The sequence below is a fragment of the Agrilus planipennis genome, unplaced genomic scaffold (genome assembly GCF_000699045.2).
Source record: "Agrilus planipennis isolate EAB-ADULT unplaced genomic scaffold, Apla_2.0 scaffold10, whole genome shotgun sequence".
NCBI lineage: Eukaryota > Metazoa > Arthropoda > Insecta > Coleoptera > Buprestidae > Agrilus > Agrilus planipennis.
In genome coordinates this window covers 344,908-368,456 of record NW_020442465.1, presented here as the reverse complement: position 1 = coordinate 368,456, position 23,549 = coordinate 344,908, and the positions used below count along the sequence as shown (strand labels likewise).

The 23,549-nt window shown below is 33.9% G+C and overlaps 1 protein-coding gene across 1 annotated transcript in view; it reads left to right on the top strand.

The window, feature by feature from the left end:
• The window catches only part of LOC108732456 (disco-interacting protein 2), a 108,392-nt gene that overhangs the window by 58,630 nt on the left and 26,213 nt on the right, over positions 1 to 23,549 (top strand). The window contains exons 3-5 of the mRNA XM_025981043.1: positions 6,973 to 7,047; positions 13,086 to 13,250; positions 16,773 to 16,880. Of these exons, the coding sequence (XP_025836828.1) occupies positions 6,973 to 7,047; positions 13,086 to 13,250; positions 16,773 to 16,880 (348 nt within the window). The remainder of the gene's footprint in view (positions 1 to 6,972; positions 7,048 to 13,085; positions 13,251 to 16,772; positions 16,881 to 23,549) is intronic.

Genomic DNA, 23,549 nt, shown 5'->3' with positions numbered 1-23,549 from the left:
TGAATCTCATTTCTTGGTTGCCTCGTGTAAGTATTTGTTTTTTGTATATGGTGTTCCATCCGTGGTCTTGCTTTGGTGTTTGTCAAATTTATCTCAAATCTGATCATTGTCCTTAGGTTAGTATGTCTGTAATGCACCTGTAGGGATGATCTTACGCTAGTTTTCAATCCATAAACGGATGATATATACTTCGTTTACTTTCCGTAGCGATGTGACCTTCAGTTCGACCTGCGCAAAGTAGAGAAGAGCAGCACTAGGCCAGAAAAGGAAGGAGACAACTCTCGGTCAAACTCTTAACCGGTGAGGAGCGTATAATCCGGACAGTACTGCACAGAAAAATTGACCATTTTATCCACTACAATTGCATTGCTCAAATGTGCTGTTATTGGTACCATTTACTACTGAATATATCAACTAGATGTTTATTTATATTTGAAGACATATTAAAGGCTTTCACGCTTGTTTTCGACTCACACTACTATTCATGATTGAACAAAACTTTTGGCAGGTACTGTATGAAAAAGTATGTTTAATACACAAGAGTCGAGAGTATAATGAGCTCCCTACCTACGATTTTGCCAGCGCTCATCCAAGACATTGGAAGGGGCACATCTCTAGAGAAAGTAAATGAAGTATACCAAACTTATATTTAATCGTAATAATTTTTCCAAAGAAAAATGCTTATTGGTATAATCTCGACATGCTCGTCTTAATTGTAATCGTGGTTTTGAATTTTTTGACCTTCAGGTTGTTGAGAAAGTAACAAGTAATTTAATTCTATTCTGTAATAATGTTTCCCAATACTTTGTGGTATTACGTGTTACATTTTTCAAATTCCAGATTGTTTGGTGTACATTCCCTTAAACGGGTTCAACTAGTAATGTCATATATTCTTTAACTTTTGTCCTGTGTTTCGTTTGCAATTTAAATTAGTATGGACGGTTCGTACGTTTAATAAGTCGACTTCAATTATTGACTTTCGTACATAAACGTCTGTACCATTTGAACTTTTAAATCAACAGCTCGTCCTTAAAATAATTACAATTGCCAGTTGATAAGGAATATAAAAGTAGATGGGGATGACTCACTTGATGATCGCCATAAATAAGCGCCAATCGCCACGGTCACTTTATATTTAATATGATGTTCGGACACGAAATGACGTAAGCAAATTAAAATGCATACAAGCTCGTTGTAACAATTGTTAAACAGATATGAGTACTCGGAATGTGCATAAGTCTAAATAAATACTTAAAAGGTAGGATAAAATGGCATTCCTTACCTAAATATTGCAGGGTTCGTGCGAACCGTGATTTATTAAATAAAATAATTGAAGTGCGTTTAGAAATATTTACTGTCACTGCCTGTGGTCAAATATTAACTTTTTACAGTTGTTTAATTTAGTTATAAGTTAGTTTAAGTCAAAAATGTTTGCGAATTTTAATTAAAAATTCCATTTAAACATCATTAAAGGAAGTAGTCATTTATATAGTAAAGGTCTAGATGGGTGGGATCGAAAGAGGAGGTCTCCTCCACCATCGAACCATAAAAAGTTCGTGGCAGTCTCATCCTCATAAAAAGTTATGGGGCTTAGATGATTGCCCCCCACCCCCTTAGGGGGGATCGAAGGAGGGTAGTCACCTGAGTAAAACCCCATACAAAATTTGCGGCGGTCCCCCCCTCATAAAAAGTTATGGGGGTTGAAAGTTGATTATTTTGACAATTTTCGTACACTATAATTCAAATAAAATTCAATAAAAAGATTATTTTCAAGCGGGTGGAGGTGGGGGATCGAAAGAGGGTGGTCACTTGAACAAAACCCGATAACCTAACCTAACTTAACCTAACCTAACCTACCCTATTGATAAAGATATTTAAATAATGTTTTATATGACTTTCTAAATATTTTTATGTATTTTTCATTAGTTTTACCTTTGAATATTGTTTAAGAATGACTATATAAATATTTACATGCCTAGAAATGTATAAAAATTGGCACATTTATTAACTTTGAACCCCCATAACTTTTTATGGGGGTGAGATCGCCACGAACTTTTTATGGTACAGTAGTGGGGAGACCTCCTCTTTCGATCCCCCCACCTCCACCCGTTTGAAAATAACTTTTCGTGGGTGGGGGCCATATTCTAGACCTTTACCATTTATTTTATTTTTTTATTTAGAACCATACACATTAGCACATTAAACTGAAACTTACCGGAGGTTTGATGCCTTATGAATGAATAAAATATCACTTATTTAGCTCATTTATAAATATAATTAACATTACAACACCTTTGTGATTGACTGACTTATGAAGGCAGACGTACATGTATAAAAAGCGTAACCGCAAGTAAGCATGTCCAAATGCTATCCTATCGGTGACATTTCTTTAGCCCTAGTAACAGCGATGTGACGTGGTAAGTAATGGATTTTCCAAGTAGTACTTCTTGTGAATTATTCCAAGTCAAGTAAAACACAGTCAGCTCGAACTGGGACGTTTCTTTTTTTTTTCCCTCTAGTTCTCTCTCGTTCTCTTTGTCCTATATATTTTTGTACGCTTGCCTCTTCTATAATACAAGTGGCGCTTTGAGCATGTACATATTTTATACTTTACGAAGTGTCCTAAATTTCGCGAAACAAATTTTTAACGGTCGTCATAAAATTTGAACGGCGAGTGTAATGCAGGAGAAAATAAAAACTCATTTAGCAGTCGACGTATAACAAATTATCGTTTTCCACATAAAACCAGGGGACATAAACGAAACTTACGATTATTACGAGGGTGGATTGTATAAAATCTCGATATTGTACGGAGTGTCCCGGAAAACAGTGTCAAGTAGGAACAGAGCGGTAGAGAACTGAAATTTAGCACATTCATGAACCTACGTACTACTTATTCCAATGTGGGGTCTGATATTTTTTCAATTTTTGATCACGTTTTTAAAGATTTTTCTTTGTCTATCCCGATAATTTTCATCTAATGGCTAGTCAGAAGTTTTTAAAAAACTAATCTTCAAACATTTTTTCGACAGTCAGGGAAAAATTTCCAATTAATAGGTACAGATTTCCTGTATGAAAATATCATCATCATAAGGTCGTTAATCGTAAGACTGGTTAAACACGCATCTCCACTCTCCTATCCTGAGCTAATCTTCGCATTTCCCTAAAACTAGAACAACCGACATTCTTAACCATTTGCGAACAATAATCTAATCTAGGTTTACCCCTACCCCTCTTAACTCCCGCTTCTGCCTCTAATATGTCTCTGACTAGACCTTCATGCCTGAGAAGGTGTCCTACTAACCTATCTCGCCTATTTCTTATTGACTTCCATAGAGTCCTCTATTCTCCTATTCTTTGTAATACCTTTTCATTTTTAACCTTTTCTATCCAAGGCATCCTTATCATTTCCTTATAACACCATATTTCGAACGCTTGTAACCTTTTCTTTTCCGCCGCGCCCACTGTTCATGTTTCGCATCCGTACAGCGCCGTGCTCCAAACATACACCTCTAACAACCTTTTTCTAATTTCTAAATTAACCATTCGTAAGCATAGAAGTGACTTCTTTTTATTAAAGGCTATCCTACCATATGGTTAGGGTACATGTATTTTCCTAAAAATTTTTCCAGGAGCTCGTACATTACTTTGAACATTGTGTTTATCGTATAATCCAAAAAAGGGAACGAAATTCAAAAAGAATTAATGCCCCAAGGAGTTAAAATTGTGCCTAGAAAGTTACCTACCAATTGCGAAAACCTTTAATAAACGAAAAAAGTTCGTTCGCAATTTTCATCCCCTGTCGTTTGGTTATTGTCTCGTGGTACGTATATGCAGGTATTATTACAGTGGATGTTTGTTTTTAAAGAATTTCTATTGAAAGCCTCGGAAGTAGGGAACCGATCGCGTGTTTTAGAAACATCGAATTTCCATCGAGCGTGTTGGGCTCCCGTATCAGTTTGCTTGTGAGGGTTTAGCTGTTTCGGAAGTGTGCCGCTTTCTTCTAATTTCCTCCTTTCGGTTAATGGAACCGCTTTTTCAAGTGCACTTCCCGAACCGACAGCGTTCCGTACCACACCGGAAAATGTGTGCTGTCTTTTTACAGACGTATACCTACATGCTTACGTATAATACACTCAACTTTTACACACTTGTTACGTTTGAGGCCTCTTCTTATATTTCAACACGACGAAAGACGATTGAATGTTTAGTGCATTACTTTTTAATAAAATAATAAACATTTTTTTTGGATTCAAGTATACATGTCATCACGTAGAACTATTGGTTCCCATCAGCACACTGTAAACAACTCGACACAAGTACAGGTCTGACGAAGGAAGCTGGTGAGCGATCGCGCAGGTACTTGCCCATTTATGACCTATTTGGGTAAGTCACTTGGAACCGATACACAAATAAGCTTTCAGTAGGCGTAAATTATAGTATTAATACAGATAGCACAGTAGCGTACTAGAAAATAATGACTTATCAAAAAGAAAAAATTAACCTATTGCTTTTGTTTTATAGTTAGTTTTCACATTCACTCTCATCATGGGAATCTCTACCACTGTCACAGATAGGACAGTAGCGTACTAGAAAATAATGACTTATCAAAAAGAAAAAATTAACCTATTGCTTTTGTTTTATAGTTAGTTTCCACATTCACTCTCATCATGGGAATCTCTACCACTGTCACCAACATCAACAATTAGTTATTCTGTTTGTCTGTCTATTACTTGCTCACTGATCCCTATTTTTAAATAATTAATCTACGCCCCTGATAGGAATACTGAAGAAAGAGGGCTGCAATCTTTATACCTAAAACTGCCTACGTTTGCCACCGCGCATCCACGCCATTTTAAAATTTCCGCCAGCTTCCAGCGTCAGGCCTGTACCAACCTACTTGCTACCATTAAACAGTTGCAATTAATGATTTGTTCGAATAATCATTACATGTTGCTTATTTAGAATACTTGAATACAGATATTATTACGACTTCGCCTTTATTTGTTTTTATCGTAAAGGTAGAAAGACTGTTCTTGATTCAATTTTGTGGGGAGGCACTTGACACTGAAACAGTTTTTATCAAAAAAAAAATAATCATTTTGCAGAGGCTTAAAAGTTACCAGTTTCAGTTATATCTCCAAAATATCGAATTACAATTTCCTTGATGTTACTGATACCCTTCACTTAAGTAATGAATTTTCCATTAATAAGAAACATTAAATATTAAATGTTGCTCTTCAGTAGTAACCTGCGCTTGACCTTATTTGCTTTTAGATGTAATTTTATTACGTACGTATCTTGTTCAGGTTTTTGGTAGCAGAGCCCAAAATTGATGAGATATGTATATTTTACTTACGAACGACAATTAAATAATAACAAATGCATGTGATAGTGTACATGTTAAAAGAAATTATTTTCTGTAATTTCATTTGAATGAGTTACATTTCTTCTAGCTCGAAATTATCAGTTTCAAAAAATCAATGGGTTAGATCGTTGCTCGCTGCAATAATTGCAGCCCATTAGACCTTTATGTTCACATATACTACCCGATTGCGTCGGCGCTTAGATCGTTGCTGATGTGAACTCAGCATCACTATATCATCATCACAGGGTCATCAACTTGCACACACCTTCACTCCTTCCTATATGCTGATCCAATCTTTGCATTTCCCAAAAGGTAGAACATCTCAATACCACGTCAAAAGTCCCAGCCGCTGTAAGCATATATATATGTCTAATTCTCTTTTAAACAATTTCTGATATAGCGTACCTAGGTTTAAAAATAGATTGCGGAAATTATAATTCAATTAATCATCATAGACGGTAAATGTTAAATCTTCAAATAGTAAAATCAAAGCGAAACTAATGGTTTAAATTTTTTAATTATTTCTAAACAACAGCCGACGTTTCGCCCAAGTGTAACGTAATGTTGCACATTGTTTGTTACGTGTTTATGTGTGTGTTAATGGCTTACTTGATTATTATCCCTTTTCTTTCCATCTCCTTGCATAGAAGTAATTGATTAAAGTTTGCCCTGTCCGTTGTGACGGAATAATACAATAACAATGAACAACGAGTTACTGGGGTGGCAATATGGCGGTGGCGTTCGTGTTCTGCATATGTAGAGTAGATTGTCGCATCCCCGTGCGAAATTGAACTAGAAACTGGCAGATATTATCAGTAGTAATTTATGGGGTGCCGCTAGTTGACATACCGGTTCAAAACATTATCTCGTAGACCTCTCGCGTTTCTGATGAATAGAATGAAAATGATGGTAATATTTTACCTTGGAGTTCCACTTGCCGAATTATTTCTGTCTCTCATCTAATGAACCTTAAAAGGATAAAGTGTTGATCAAGATCTGAAGGAGTTAATTGTTATCCTTTGCTATGTTTTTTTTTACTTAACGCTAAATAAAAATATGCTGTGGAAACTACTCTAGTTGATAATTGCCTATAGGAAAAGTAATTTCCTAAGAAAAATGTGTTTCATATATCATGTGGAGGAAAAAAGATATTATCTAGTATCAAAGAACTTATACGTACACTATATCTGATCATTACTCCAGAAAAATTAAAGGAGTAAAAGGTACGTGAAAAATAAGTAGAATGAGCCATCTGCTACCACTCAGTGATAAACATAAACATAAGGGTAATGACCTTACTGAAAGCCTAACTGTTCCGGCAATAACGACAATTACCAATCGTTACGTACAATTGAGTTGTCTACGTATCAGTTGTTGCTAAGGTCACGAACAGGTGCACGTGTCTTTCGTCAGTTGACGCATGCGATAACCAACCCCTTCTATTTCCAAAACTAGTGAAACAAAAACTATGATAAAATGGGATTGGAAGGATTTATTCTGAATTTTGCAGGAAAACTTGCATCCTCAAGGAAGACTAAATAATTTTCTTTTCTATTTTATGTTTTTACATACTTTTCAACAAGTAATTTTATCTTTTTTTTCAGGTGATATAACACAAAAGGGATATGAAAAGAAGCGTTCTAGACTACTTTCTCCATATGTGCCTAAACAAAATGCAGGTAAGAATATATTCTTTTTACTAAGAATATATAAATATATGAATTTGAAACAGTAATTACAAATCTTATTATAACAAACCCTTCCCATGCTACCTTTAGTTTATGATACTTAAACTTGAAAAATGATAGGTAGACATATATTTTTCTACAAAACCTACAGCGATAATCCAAACAGAAAATTGCTGGCCCTTGTCCAAATTACCTGTACATTCAGATATCTCAAATTCGATTACTGATACGCCTTTAATCTAATAAGTAGGTTATAAAAATATATAAACTATAACAAATATGCCTGTTAATTGTATAAGAGGTTCGGATCCTGCGGATATGTTCGTATTGTATAGAATAAAAGTACTTAATCTTCTGCATTATGTTTATTTTTAAAATAGGCATGGATTTCTTTCAAACTTCTTCATTACTACGAACGTTGTATTCATATATCCTATTACTTTTTTCTTCCAATTCATTAAAATTGGGATTATTGTCATAATTGTTCGTCAACTAGAGTTCGTTCTTAAACTGATGTTTTTTATCATAGTCATAAACTGTAATATTATTCTTTCGGAGGGACTTCTGAAAAGGTGTTGTATTAAAATGACATGAAATTTCGTATACAGGGTTTTTTTTGGGATGCTGGTTACGAATCTCACCAAGAAAAATAGCGCAAATGATGAGAAGTTTGATATATCGAAGATATATCGATAATCGAAAGTCGAAATTTTCCGGGAGTAAGGGGAGTGTTTTCTTATGGATTTGATTATCAGACAAACGAAAAAAGGGTAATCTTTTACATTAATTGACAGTCAAGTTGAGACATGAAGTTTACTCAGTAGGTAGTATTCACCAACTAGAATCGAGTGTTACTATTTACTAAAATTTTGTTTATTATTTATTTAGAAAACAATGTGGCTTGAAATACAGGCTCTTAAAGTTTTCTTAATCGGAGGAAATTCCGGTAGGACCGGCCCTGGCTTCAGCCTCTTCAGCTGTTCCCGCCAAATATCGTTTATCCTAAAAGATCTCATCGTGACATTATTTCAAAAGCATCCGGCGGGCAGGAACATTAAAGAAACTCGAATTTGTCATAAATGTATTTAATACCTAAAACCTACGTTAATAAATAGTATTATATATATTCAAATTTGTTTTAATTTTATGAAAATTCGAAAATAAAATTTTTGATTATCGATTATTATCGATATACCGTCAATATAATCAAACTTCTCATCATTTTCGCTCATTGTTATGGTGAGATTTGTAACCGGCATCCCAAAAAACTCCTGTCATTTTAAGATAACACCTTTTCTGAAGTTCTTTCGAATGAGTGGAGTACAGAATGAGCTTTGTCAGTTAACATTTTCCTTAAAAATGTCGATAGTTATTCGACAAAATTTTCAAGCGGAGGATTTTAACGATGTTTGCGAAGATTATCTCAGTTCGTAAGTAAAGTGTTCGCGAGTGAATACTTGATGTCAAGAGCTATGCCATACCATCGTGCAACAGCAACGTTGTTATACGTATAGTATATTTCGCGACCGTTCCGGAAAGTTTTGAGATTGTCTTCGAAAAGAGAAAACTTCGGGCAATGTTCATGGTGATTAAGTATGCCGGTTTATATTGGATCGATCTTAACTCCGGCATCCGGAACATACCAACGAAGCAGTAAAAAGACCAGACCGACCGAATTTTCTAATACTTTCCACATTTAAACTTTGTCGTTTGTTGATATAACAATCCAAACTTTTCGGGCAGTCGTTTAGCCGTCCGTATTTTCAATACGTTTTTCGGAATGGAATTACATCAGGCGGTTGTTAGTAGAAATTGAATTTTTCTGCTTATTTTTATTTTTTTTTGTCGTATTATTCACAGTATATTTTTATCGGAAAATTGGATCGGTTTAAAAGTTTTTTTTTTTGAAGTGAAACTTCATTACGCAATTACGCACGGTAGGGTAAGTTCGTTTCATGCGAGTTGCTATGTAACGAAATCATGCAACGCACTTCCCCGCTGTCTGTCCCTATGTATGGTTAGATCTTTAAAACTACGCAACGGATTTTAATGCAGTTTTTTTTTAATAGATAGAGTAATTCAAGAGGAAGGTTTATATGTATTATATATGCATAATATATTAGAGAAACACTGATAATTTTAGAGGTTTGTAATGTGATGTCGTAAATAAACACATTTTTTGCGCTTACATTGCAAACGCTGGCTGAACCCTACGAGATAAAATAATATACTACAGTATTGTACACCTTAAGAAGGTCTACAAAAAAGTTCGCGATGGTATATGTCTGTCTCTTAGGGATTACCCACAATAACCATTTTTTATCCTTAAATAATGGCTTATTTACGAATCGATTTTAAGCAATACAGCATTAATCCTTATCCAATTAAGTACTTTTAAATACATTCTATAGTATATTTACTATCAGCATTGCACCCGTGCGAAGCATAGTGTACAAATAATACCATTAAACCAATTCCTTAACCCCTATCTCGCTATGTTTGGGTGTTTGAAGAAGTTTCACTTCGGTAGCGGGTTGTATAATTACACGTTGTATTTTTTTTTAAAGATAGAAGGAGTCTCAAATCGGTTTGTCGAAGTAGAACACAGCACATTACGGTGTACGCGCGTGGCTAATTTTTGCGAGATGTTTTCTACATTTTGCTTTTTAATATTCACCTGAATAATTGTATGCAGTTTATTTTCGTCCGAGCAGCTTGTCTCTTTTGTGTTTAGAATTAGCGGTTTTAAAGAGACGTTCGTTATTGTCGTACTAGGTGGAGAAGGTGCCATGTCACATGTGAAATATTCATAAACGAATCCGTGACGAATTTCAAATAATGCGATTTTTCGGTGCAGAACACGCACGCGGGCACGCGGACACGTGTAGAATTAGTCACAGGGTAACGCCACAATATAATTCTTTGCTGTGCCAACGCAGAAACAAAGCTCTTAACAATACAGACACCTCACTGTTGCTATAAATAGATTAAATTTTAATTTAAATTCAAAATTCACACAAACATTCATATATGCTGTATGAGCCAATGAAACAATCAAACAATTGNCCCTTGCGAAGCATAGTGTACAAATAATACCATTAAACCAATTCCTTAACCCCTATCCCGGTATGTTTGTGTGTTTGAAGAAGTTTCACTTCAGTAGCGTGTTATATAATAACACGTTGTATTTTTTTTACTTGATGCTACTAAAAATTCAGATTCAAACAAAACATTTTTAAGTTCCAGAGGTTCTAAATAGAATCTTAAAACTAAATTTATTACAATAAATTATCAAATAAAAAATAAGGTACCATGTGTTTTTGTATCGACTTGGTTATTTAATAGGCAAGAAAAAAATGAAATTTGAATTCTTTATTATAGGTTAAGGTTTGTTATTAAATTGATAATGTAATTGCAAATACATGCACCCCTAGGTAGTAATTCTCAGTAACGATATATATTTGAATAGGGTCAAGTCAATAAACTATATGTACCTATATAAACTACCCTTAAATGCGAAAAGTTACCTAATGCCTACGTGTTTCATGTAATTAATTACAAATTCACTCTTTAATGCTGTACAGACATCATTTACTTTTCCGGTGATTAACTTCCCTTTTTAAGCTTTTTCATGCTTAGCATAGCGTGTTCCTCATAAACAAGCAAGATATATTATTATTACTTAATACAAGTGCAACTCCTTTGCAATGAAACTGTTCTATGTAGCCATTTCCGTTTAAATTAAGATTTATGTATATTGTTACCAGCATTTAGGGTTTTGGAACGTCTTTCTTCGCACATCTGTTGATAATGAGGTCATTGCTTTTTAATTTTGTAAATTACAGCACGAAATAATAATGAAAAATCATTATTTTAATTTGATTTAATGGAAAATATTTTTTTTTTATAACAATTACAGATGTAATTAGTTCTTAATCGAAAAATATGTTGTAACAATTTTTTCAGAACACAAATGTGCGTAATAGAGACAGGGTTTAAGTATAGTGTAGTTATTACTTTGTAACTTTTAGTTGTAAGAATAAACGTTTACATATGAAGTACGATAGTTAGCACTAGATGGCGGTGTACTGCCAATAACTTGATATTAATCAAGTTACCTTTACGGATAGCCGGCAATTTATCGAAACCGTCTCTCTAATAAGTTCCAAATGGCGATACACATCTGTTAACTTAGATAATGACGTAGTTCCTTAAATTCTCATACTGAATTGTTTATTAAAAAAAATCCTGCTCCTCAAACCGATTTAAATGTCGGAGACGAAACTACGGACATGTTTTATTTCTACCATCGCTTACTAGCTCTGAAAACGTAAATTTTTGGTTAGCTAAATGGATTACACAAAACATGAAACTCCTACTGAATAAATTATGCTGTATATGGTGAGAGCACAGAATCGTATTATTATCCCTCAAATCCTGCTGTTTGCGGGTTGAAAATTTAATTATGCGAACAAGCGTAGGCCATAAAACCTGTAGGTATGTACGTACTATAAAATTGCTGATACACAACTGACATTAATTATTCCATACAGCATTTAAAAAAAAACTGTAATAACATCCTGGCATCGATATACTTTATATTATAACTTATTTAACGTAATTGTGGACTGTGTACATATACTCACGAAGATGACGTTAGGAAAGCAGTTTTTTTGTATCGAAGAAGCATCTTTACCTTTTTATTTTCTTTGTAAATGATGGGAAATAGTACCTGTTCCAAACCCCATTGAAATTACGACCACTTATTACACCGGCTGATCTGATGTAAAACTACAACTTGTCGAACATCTTTATTGAACCGTTGACAAGAAGCCTGCTATTTTAATATTGACTTGAAGTACATTTTCCAGCTCCAGCTGCTATTTATTTTGCTGTCGGTCTCACGCTATCAATATTTAACGTTAACTTACCTATATTTAGTTGTATATGAAGGTTGGAATTAACAGGGCCGGAGTCTCAAATATGATGGTGTATGTAGAACAGTAATTTGAATTAGGCTTTGTCGTTTTCGGATCATAACAGTTACGATTACAATAAAAAATTTATAATTGGCATGGACCATTACAGCATAAAGAACTGGTCAAATGAATGTCATAGATGTCGTCAGCTACATTAAAATTTAATTTTGAGATTTTAATAAATTATATTATTATAAACCTATTTTTACTAGTATATAATTCGCGTTTATATAACATTTAAGTATGTTGTGAACGAATGCCGCAGGCGATCGATATCGGTAGTGCGGCGGCTTTGATGCACCCGTAAGTCGACAGTTGCTGGTTATAAATTATACTGTGCGAGTGGGACTGGCACGATAAAAGGAACTGATGGGAAGTTTCCGGAAATAAAATATTCCATGACCTTGTATATAACTAACCACTACCTAACGGAAAATAGTCGTTACGAGAAAGTCATAATAGGAAATTCATTAGTTAGTTACATTCATATCTACACCATTTATACTTGCAATATTGATTTTACGTCGCAAATAGGATAAAAGAAATAGCTTCTTGTATTAGTAACCAGGAATTATTGGTAATTATGGTGTTTTCAATTAACAGCGTCTTACTTGCAGTGGTTAATGCAACAAGTTTTTTTATTGTTCCATCAATTGTCTTACAATCCTCGCCTTTACTAATGTATTTAATTACAAATTAAAATGTTACAGGAGTTTTCTTTCTACCTTTACCTTTACCGTTACCATTTACTATACCGTTAATGCAGGTGACCCATTTTCATTTACTGGTAACAAACTATTGACTACATAATCAAGATATATAAATACGATAAGTAAATTGTTGTGTTGTTTGCTTTTGGTTTATTTCATGTGATATTACAATAAGTATCTAACGCATTCTCACAATGCATTCCATGTCTTCCCATGTCATATCCAGAGAAAATGTTGAACAAGACGACGTTTCTTACTGTTTTTCATTTTTCATTTCGCGCTTTTTATTGTCTCCCCAATAGCTTCATAAACATAACATTGCATCTTTCATTTTTGTCAGCTTCATTGGAGGGAAATGGCGTCGGGAGCGGAAACGAGAATAACCTCGGAAATGGCGGCGGTGAGGGTGGCATTTGTATCGTCGGGGGTATCAGTGGTGGCAAACAGTACACAAGAAGGCGCACACAACGTCGCGTCACTCACAATGAAAAAAGATACCATTCAGGTTGGCCATGATTCCCTATAAGTCCGTCTTGTTGTTGTTTTTTTTTTGTGTTCTTTGGCACCGTTGCTTAAAAATCCGTCTCATTGCTTTTTTGTAGTGCTGCACATCCATTTGATCGTGTGATTTAATATTGCTGTTTTTGTCGCTTGGGCTTTTGTTGTTATTTTTGTTTGTTAATAGTTTGATAGTAACAAGAAGACATCGTTCTGTAAGTATTAGGCAAAGTTATTTAGTCCTGTAGCTAAATCGTTCGTTTGTTTGATGAGATTATTCTAAAAGGGTAAAGTTGGCTGGTATTTTAAAATTCGGCTAATCGAGGTAATCGTTTAGCTAAACCTATTTTGTATTAGTTATTGTTTTTCGTTCCTAACCAAAAAAAAAAAAACTGACCAAGTTGCAAGGTTCGAACTCATGCACTTCGGCGTGGTAGGCTCTCTAGCTAAAGGGCTATTTACAAACTGATCTCTGAGGTAATATGTAATTAATCATTTCATCATAAGGTCGTCAGTCCTAAGACTGGTTGGACACGTACCTCCACTCTTTCCTATCCTGAGCTAATCTTCGCATTTCCCTAAAACTAGAACAACCCACATCCTTAACTATTTGCGAACAGTAATCTAATCAAGGTCTACCCCTACCCCTCCTAACTCCCGTTTCTGCCTCTAATATGTCTCTGACTAGACCTTCATGCCTGAGAAGGTGTCCTACCAACCTATCTCGCCTATTTTTTATTGACTTCCATAGAGTCCTCTGTTCTCCTATTCTTTCTAATACCTCTTCATTTCTAACCTCTTTTATTCACGGTATCCTCATGATTCGCCTATAACATCACATTTCGAACGGTTTTAACCTTTTCTTTTCCGCCGCGCACACTGTCCATGTTTCGCACCCGTACAGCGCCACACTCCAAACATACATCTTTAACATTCTTTTTCTAATTTCTATATTAACCATTCTCTAGCATAGAATTGACTTCTTTTTATTTAAGGCGACTCGACTCTGCGCGACCCTTTGTTTTATATCCTTACTCCTTCCGTCCTGACTAATCTGATTTCCTAGATACCTACTAATATTTTGTCCCTGTAATCCTTTCCCTACAGTTGTACTGTCTTTAATGATGTTGATCGCGTCTTCGATGTATAGATTAAAAAGTAGCGGTGACAGTGTGCATAATTAAATAATAAGTTTCGAATAAAGATAACGTAAAATTTGGTCATTTTAATTGTATATAAAGAAAACAGGATCCTTTATAAGTAATCCATATTTCGAAGTTCATAAAGATGTCTAACGCTTCCTTTCTATTGCATCAGCAGTATCTGTTCCAAATTCTGTCATCGTGGTTGAAGAACCACTTGATGATTATGGACAAGTGCCATTTTATTTTTAAACCGCAACAAAACGTGTCGGCGACACGCGTTCTTTGCGTGCAGAGTGTGTCGACAAGTAACTATTCTTGTCAGTCCGATGACCCCTTTCGCACTGACGATGATTTAACGCGAAGTTGAATTCTTTGTTAAATTTTTGTCAATTGCAATTTAAAGTCATTACGCACAAGCACTTGTTCGTACGTTTTTACGAGTGGTCTTGTTGTAAGGGTTTAATTGTGCAATAAGCAGTGTTACCAAGGTAGTAGAGCACGAAAACAACTCGAAACATTTTCTAGAATGTAAAGCGATTTTTGATACTTTGAAAGTTTTTATTTTATTTTCATTTTCGTTGTTCGTCTTCGATCTGTTTGGATTTATTTTTTATTTTTTTCGTGCTCGTACTTTTGGGTGTAAATGTGTATGTTATATCATCCATCAGTCAACAAATCTGCTAGAAAACGTCACTATAGAAATTCCTCGTCAAACGCAACGTCCTTGAAAAGTCCTTTACATTCCTGCAACCGCTTGGCGCTGTGACTATTACATACTACTAATATTAGTTGAAGTTTTGGATGGATGTAAAATCGACATTCCTTAAAATTGGAAACCCAAATTCAATCCCGTGTAATGTGAAGGTACAAGTTCGGGTTTATTTCCCGAGAAACATCGAGTTACTATAGATTCCCGGGTTAATTTACTTTCTTCTAGACTTCTTAGGTATATCATATTTATTGTTTAGCAGTGATATTTTCCATTAAATTTACTCGTCTTTCTCTACATCTTGTTCGAAGAGAATGTTAGCAATTTAGTTGTATATCGCTACAGCTTAACGAGCTTCGTAACTAAGTTAATTAACTGCCTTCAAGAGTCCTTTTTCGAATCTTAAATATTAGGAATTTAATTAAGCATTTACAGTAGTTGCTTCCGGAGTTCGTTCGGTTAGTCACTTTTGGAACTGTACAACAGTTAGCAACATGTCGAATTTCCAACGAGAAAACTCAATTACGACTTTTTGAAGTACTGGAAAAGTTTTAAACTTCTCGTCGTCGGTCGCTTGAGCTTTTTTTCGTCATTTACTGATTTTTATCAACTACATGTCCTTATAGGTACCGGAGGTTGTCACAATTTTCAGTGGTCTATGGTAAAACCAGAATTTCATGTTTTTTTTTTACATTAAATTTGTCAAACTGTATTACAGTTTCATTCAGGAAAATATAGTAAATGACCCTATAACTATGTTTGAATTTCATTTTATATATTACTTGAACCGCTAAAGTAATTCCAATTCCTCTAATGTCCCAGTCTCGATTTTGGTAGTACCAATTCTGTCCTAACTCCTAACATATTTATAATTTCCAAAACGTTTTTAGATTATATGGAAACCTAGAAATCGTAGCTTTCTTCGTTCATTTTGCTTCATTTTTCGGTCGTTAATTGATTGCAGCTATGAATTGATGTTAATTGCAAATTCCAATCGTTGTTTGACAACTGAACAATTTATAATCAATTGTACATGAAATGTAACAATTATTTGTTTATCAAATTGCAATGTATGTATTTTCCTTTGGAGCAACTAATTGGGAACACAATTGAATGGTGAGACCTCTGGTGACGAATGCACCGAACTGTTTTAAAGTCGGGGTAAATGTAATAGCACCAAAACTAATCTAATTTAATAAAAAGCTAATTTAAAGTATTTATTGATAAATTATTTTGTTATTCGTAATTTTTCTGATTTAGTGGTCAACATGATGGAGGCTGTCATACTTTTTTTCAATCAATGTTTGTCTATGTCAACAACCCCCTTTAGAACAGTTCACCTCGTTTCTCATAAGTCTTGCCTTTCCATTGGGTTTTATTCTTCACAAGAAAGGCATATAATTGTTTTAAATGAAATGCTTATTTATTATGCTTCTAGGGGTATCTATCGCTTTACCATTAGGTATTTTTTCTCATCCGTTTTTTGGGATTTTTTCACATACATTTTTGTTATATGTCTCTGTCAGTTGTTTTTGTTTATGTGTAGTACCTAGATACATTATATATATATATATCGATGTAGTCCCTATGTATTCTACTGCCCAGATTTTATTTTGTCAAATTAGTTGTTGTCGCTTTTGAGTGTTGCATGGCTAATGTTGTGTCTTGCATGTAGCTGTGGGCTCGGGGGTTGCGCCCCAACAGCGAGGGTTCAGTCCGGCGGCCAAAGCTCATCGTAGAAACAATCGAAGACTTACCAGGAATGAGAGCAGATACCATTCTGGTAAGTGCACACATTTCATTCAATTACGACGTGTTTGTATTGCTTGTTTATGTCTCTTTGTATTTGTCGAAACCAATCCGTAAAATTAGACATTTTAGAGTACGACCAAATAACGAAAGCATTGTACTCCTCAGGTCCTGAGGGACCGTAGCGTGGGTGTAGAGTCCTTCGTTGAGTCTCAGTACAACCGCAGTGAAATTTTACCGGAACGCAAAACACGCTCTTGTTAAGTTCTCTGAGAATGTCAGTTACAGCTGTTGACGAAACGTCTGATAAACGACTGAGAGAGAATCAATACAATATAAAGACCATCAAGCTCGAATATCAAACACTTTTCGTCTTTTCATCGATATTTTTTTTTTTACAAAACGAACGCTATCGACTACAGTTAGTATTTGTATTCTTCGAAGCACAGCTTTGATTAATCTTCCAATATTTACATTAACTTAATTGAAATTATTGTTCGTGATTTAGCATTTTCAATTGGTAACCAGTGGCATTTTATTGAGAGAAAGAGCTCTTACTTTTTTTAAATGTGAATACACACCTATTTTTAACCTTAGCAACGGAAAGGATTTAAAATTTTGTGATCGGAAATTTATATCGTTGAAGTCAATTTCCTCTTGATTTTTCAGGAAGTTAATAGAATGAGATATTCGAAGTATTAGACAAGAAGCAACAATTGATGCTTTTGAGTATGACCTCGCCCTTGAAGGTTTAAATTCTTTATTCGGAGGGAATACTTAACGTATTTTTGATTCCACCTCGGAAATAATTAACTCAGTTTTTCAACGGTATTTATGAGAAATTAAGAGTAAATCAATTTCCGATTTAGTGTCTTTTGGTGGATATTATTTAAATACCAAAAAAAACACTAATAATAACAAATAACAATTTATAATAACCAGAACAAAACGAAAACACAAGTAACAAAAAGCACAAAGAGTGAAACAAACAAACGAGAACAAGGTAACAGAAAGAACAAGATAATACAACAATAACAATAACAAAGACAACAAAAATGAAACAATGTAGCAAATAGGCAAAGGCACTTACGAAAGGTGGTAGTAGCGGTAGACGAGAGACTGTCTTGAGATAAGAAATTTTAGAGTATTTATAGGATAGGGTTGTTAGTAATTTTGATAGAATGTTCTAGAAGGAAAAGTAGTGAGAGAGAGGGTGAAGACACTAGTTTGTAGGAATACACAGAATTAGATAGTACAGAATTCAAGAGAAAGCAATTAAGGGTAAAACCAGATATTAGTATGGGAATGCATGCAGGTATGGTTGAAGTTGGATTTCCAGGTAAAAGTGATTGAAAGAACAATAGAGTTTAGATTGAAAGGAAACCAAAGTATTTACAAGATAAGAAGTTGAAAAGAATTGAAATAATATTTGAAGTGAAATAATATTCGAAATGAAATATTATTTGAAATGAAATATTAATTGAAATGAAATATTAATTGAAATGGAAAAATTAGAAAAAAATATTTACACGTAAAAAAAACAAAAACAGTTATTTCGCCACACCGATTATAAAAATTCCCGCTATTTTCATTGCTGGGGTCAGTAATATGTATTTCTATCAAAAAAAAAATGATTCAAATTTTACATTGTGTAAGGTTACTAGTTGATTTTCCCAATAGAAGAGTTACAAGCTTTGTCAAATTGTTTTCCAATAACTACCAGTAAGATCCATAATCATAAGGTCGTCAGTCTGGTTGGACACGCACCTCCACTCTTTCCTATGCTGAGCTAATCTTCGCATTTCCCTAAAACTAAAACAATCCACATCCTTAACTGTTTGCCAACAGTAACCTAATCTAGGTCTACCCCTACCCCTCCTAACCCCCGCTTCTGCCTCTAATATGTCTCTGACTAGACCTTCATGCCTAAGAAGGTGTCCTACTAACCTATCTTGCCTATTTCTTATTGACTTCCATAGAGTCCTCTGTTCTCCTATTCTTTCTAATACCTCTTCATTTCTAACCTTCTTTACCAATGGCATCCTTATCATTCGCATGTAACACCACATTTCGAACGCTTCTAACCTTTTCTTTTTTTGCACCCTTTTAACAACCTTTTTTGAATTTCTAAATTAACCGTTCGCAAGCATACTTCTGTTTATTGACTCGCTTTTTATTTACTTCTCTACGTTGCAGCCCCAGCCCTATAACTACCTGTTCCTCTTTATACAAACTAAGTATCACTCTTCTATCTCTGTAACTCATCCCTACATTTTTAAGTATGTTTAACATGTTGTCCCATTTAACATTGTCAAAAGCTTTTTCTAAATCTACAAATCCTATGTACGCACTCTTTCCTTTTTCTATCGTTTTCTTTGTTGTTACCCGTAAAATTGGAATGGCCTCCCACATTCCCCTATTTCTTCTAAACCCAAATTGATTTTCCCCTAATAGTTCTTCCGCCCTTTTTTCCATCCTCCTCTGTACAATTCCAGTTAAAATCCAATCAAGATAGATATTCCATCGTCTCATAGAACCCTAATATGTTCTACTAATAAGGCCTACTAATTATATATATACTATGTTTTCCCTTGGTATGTAGCTGGTTTGTCGCTCTGAAAATGCTAAATAATTAAAAAAGCCATGGAATCCTATTAACCCAATGGGGGCTCCACTCCTAGCGTTGTTGTGTTAGTACAGAACACAATTACAGTGACATGCAATTTGATATTGCAGCATTAGTATTCAAAAACTGATGCGCCGCTGTATACATTACACGAATACATACGCAAAACATGAACGTCGATGACTCGTGGCATGTTTGACTTGGTAGTTTTGCCATTCAATATGCATAAACATGTTGAGTTGTATTTAACGTTTCTCCATCAGTTTACACAAGTTTTTGTTGATTGTTTGCTGTGTGCCATCCTCCCGTTCATACTTAAATGAATAAAATAAATATTGGTGCCGGTATAGGTATCATTGAGTATCGAATCAATTAAATAAAACGGTTAACAATTAACATAACTCTAATTTCAGGTTTGGTGTCGTTTTTTTGAGATTTACAAATCTAATTGTAAAAACAGAATCTAAATACATATTACTATTAATTAAAGATTCCATTGGGCAAACCTTATTTTTAAGTCCCAAAATGTGTCTCCCCCCCATATGTCTACCGCCCCCCCCGCATTTTTCATCCAAGTATTTTACAAAAATTACGATTCTATAACACAGTTGACGATATTACTAAAATTGTTTAGATTAACGCAGAGAGTTTATCAACAGGACTATTCAAGCAATTTAAGGGATGAAAAATGTTTTATTTTTTGATATATAATCCGATCAAACATAAAGATTCTTAGATTTGCAGAAAGTATAGACAGCACAAAAATCCATTGAAATTTACCAAAGCGTATATTAAAAATTGTAATACAAGTAATTAAAAATAACATATACAGTTTTAATTATGATGTCGTTTGTACTACCACATGGGTTTACTGATGTATTTTAATTAATTTATTGTTTTAATTGTGAATGTTATTTGTATCTAGTTTTACATTTTAACCACACTTTATACTATAGCTTGGGTGAATTTCAACGGATATTTTAAACAAAGGCAGTGTTTAACCATTTGGAGTACTGCCCTTTATTTTATACCTACAACAAAATTTAACGGCAAATTCCAATTTGCTCTTGTTTTTTTTTTGCGTAAACCAATGAACGTTGCTACTTTAAAAGTACGTTTCCATTTGTTTTCTGTACAGGAACTGTTTTATCTCCTGTCGGACTGAAAGCTTTGTTGTTTAGTTAAACACTAAAACCGAAGTCCCTGTTTATTGGGCTAATCCGATCACTAAACCACTGGCTGCCAATGGCATCAACAAATTTGCTAGTTTATTATGAAAAGCCTTCAATGAATTGTTTTTAAAGAGTTTTAGATGTATCCCAATTGTTTATTTTTGTTGTTTTTAAAGAATTTTAGATATTTCCCAATTGTTTATTTTTGTTGAAATGGGTATATGTAATTTTGGGTGTTATCTATTAAAAAAAAAATTCATTTTCCATTTATACAAACGATATATTTTTGAAAAAATTGTTGCTGTTGTCTCACTCTTGCCGGGAATCGAACCCGGGACCTTTGGCTTTACACACCAATGCTCTGACTTTTAAGTTATGAGATGCCTACAGCAACAAATTTTTCTTCATTAACTTGAGGTAATTTATAGTTGGTATAAATGGAAAATGAATTTTCACATTAATAATTGAAATTTTAACCACTATTAAATATCAAAGTGTTTCATATATATGTCATCTATTATTAGGGATAATCATAGGTGTAACCCATAACATTGGAAATAGAATTCAAAATAGATTACCGAAATTTTTGATATAGTTGTCGTGTAAGGCAAAATTTTTGGGATTACTTAATAAAAACTGCTTAAATAGGGCATATCCAACTTAATACAAGAATACCTAGTCACAATGTTGAATAAAGCTTGCCTTTAAGAAGCCTTATATCTCCAAGACGAAACGTGGTGGTTGGTTCTACAATTGAATTTATAGAAAAAAGGGAAGAAATAGATGTTATGTTAGATATTAGTTCCTAATCATATATAACTCAATACTATTCGTTGCATATAAAGCATGTTTTTTTTTGGGTTTAAGTCAAACCAAAACTAGTGCAACCGTATCAATAATTATCGAAAATTCTTCGATCTGATTCATTATTGCAGCATAGAACAAAAGAAAAAGTTGCATTTAGGGCTTAAGTCTTTTAAATCCTGTATTAAAATAGCTTTTTCAGCGAGTTTCAGTGAAAACTTGCAAAAATAGCTTATGCTGAAAGCAACAAAATGAAAATAAAAAAAAACTTTTTGGTTTTATTTTGTCAGTTAGTCTATATGAACACGTACCGTGCAAAAATAAAACTGGTGGTTTTCACTATAGATACCCCCAAGGAAAATAAGGTAGGTTTTATTAGGGTTCCTAATAATTACGGTTTCGCACCCTAATAGCGAATGAAGCTACTATTACATGTAACAAATACTTCAAAAAAAAAATTAAAGCTTATGCTGATTTTTGAAGCTTAATATTTCACTTAAATCGTATAAAAATGTAGGGATATGTTTATAAGGATAATTTGTGCAGTTATCTCCTCTGAAGATACGACTCTTTGCAGTTAACTGACTGTTAAAACGTTTGCTTAAATAATGGAACTGTGGCTTCGATATTATCAAGGATGTTGTCGTTTAGCGCTTACGTATGTAGATTTTCTTTAGAACGACCGATCAGGACGAAACCACTGCCGGAGAGTCTGATTTATTAATAATTTTTTTTAGACTATGTTAATGTTTTTTCTACAAGTAGGTGGAACTGATAATGCCATGTATAAAATATGCTTAAAGCGTGTAAGATCTATTTTATATGCGACGATGATTTTTTGTATGTGCAAAAATAGCCTGTCGACGACATAAAAAAAATCATAAAAAAAAGATCGGGAGCGTTGTGCGTTAGCTGGAAAATCCACTTAATCGACTTTATTCATCTTTATAGCCAATACGTCGTATTGTAGGTACCATCTATGCTCCTTATATCACATTCATATCAAGCTTAAGTCTTTATCATACTTTGGGAAGTCTTTTTGTGTTTTACGTACATAAGTTATGAAGACGTGAAAGCATTTATGATCTAGAAGGCTTATTTCTGTCCAAACACTACATATAAATTCTGATTTGAAAAAAGTTGCTAGGACAATTTTGTTTTATCAGCATATGTAAATCTTTCTGAAGTATTATATACCAGGGATGGCAAACCAATGACACACGTGCCATTAGTGGCACACGACACAATATTTTGGGCACGTCACATAATACTTCAAGGCACAAATAAAACAATTATCGTCATGATAGATGTTATTCGCCCTTTTGTGGCTAAACTGCCAGTTTTCAGGAGCGACATTATCACAAGTACTTTCGAAATTGCAAAATGTTCCTATTTTTTGCAGTAAATAAAAAATTTTGAGTTTGTATTATTTATTATTATTATTTTCGCAATAATCACAGAGACAAAGTTATTTGATGGCACGTCTATGACCTGATTACACTTTTCTTTATAAAAATGACACGTCAATACGTAAAGGTTCACCATCCCTGTTATATACGATAGATCTGATCAAATATCACCTCAGAAAGTACAACTCACACAATTTTCTTGTTAGTAAATCAATTTTTAAAATCCAGTTCTAGTTGTGTGTAATTGCAGTTGCATAAAAAATAATTAGTCAAAACATGAATATTACAATTCAAACACAATCATATTAAGTACCTAGTGTGAAAGTATTTTAATGAATTCACTTGAACATAAGTCATTTTTAGAAATTTATAATCGCCTTTTTATTTTTTCTAATAAATTTAAATTGTCTCGAAAATATCGAATTTATTGAACGTATACTTATTATAATTGCTATTTATGTCAATGAAAGTGTATATAATAATAATAAAGTAGAATTAAAGTATTAACCATCTGGTAAACTGGTAAGTAAAAGGTATTATCCACGCATTAAATTTGGAGTTACAAAAATGAAAACAATTTTCTCATCGGCAATTATGCAGTGAATGTTTACTGTAATTATTAGCATTTGATTGAGTATCAATATTTATAATGCTTTGAAGATCAAAGCTATTAATTATCTGCTTGGTGTCAA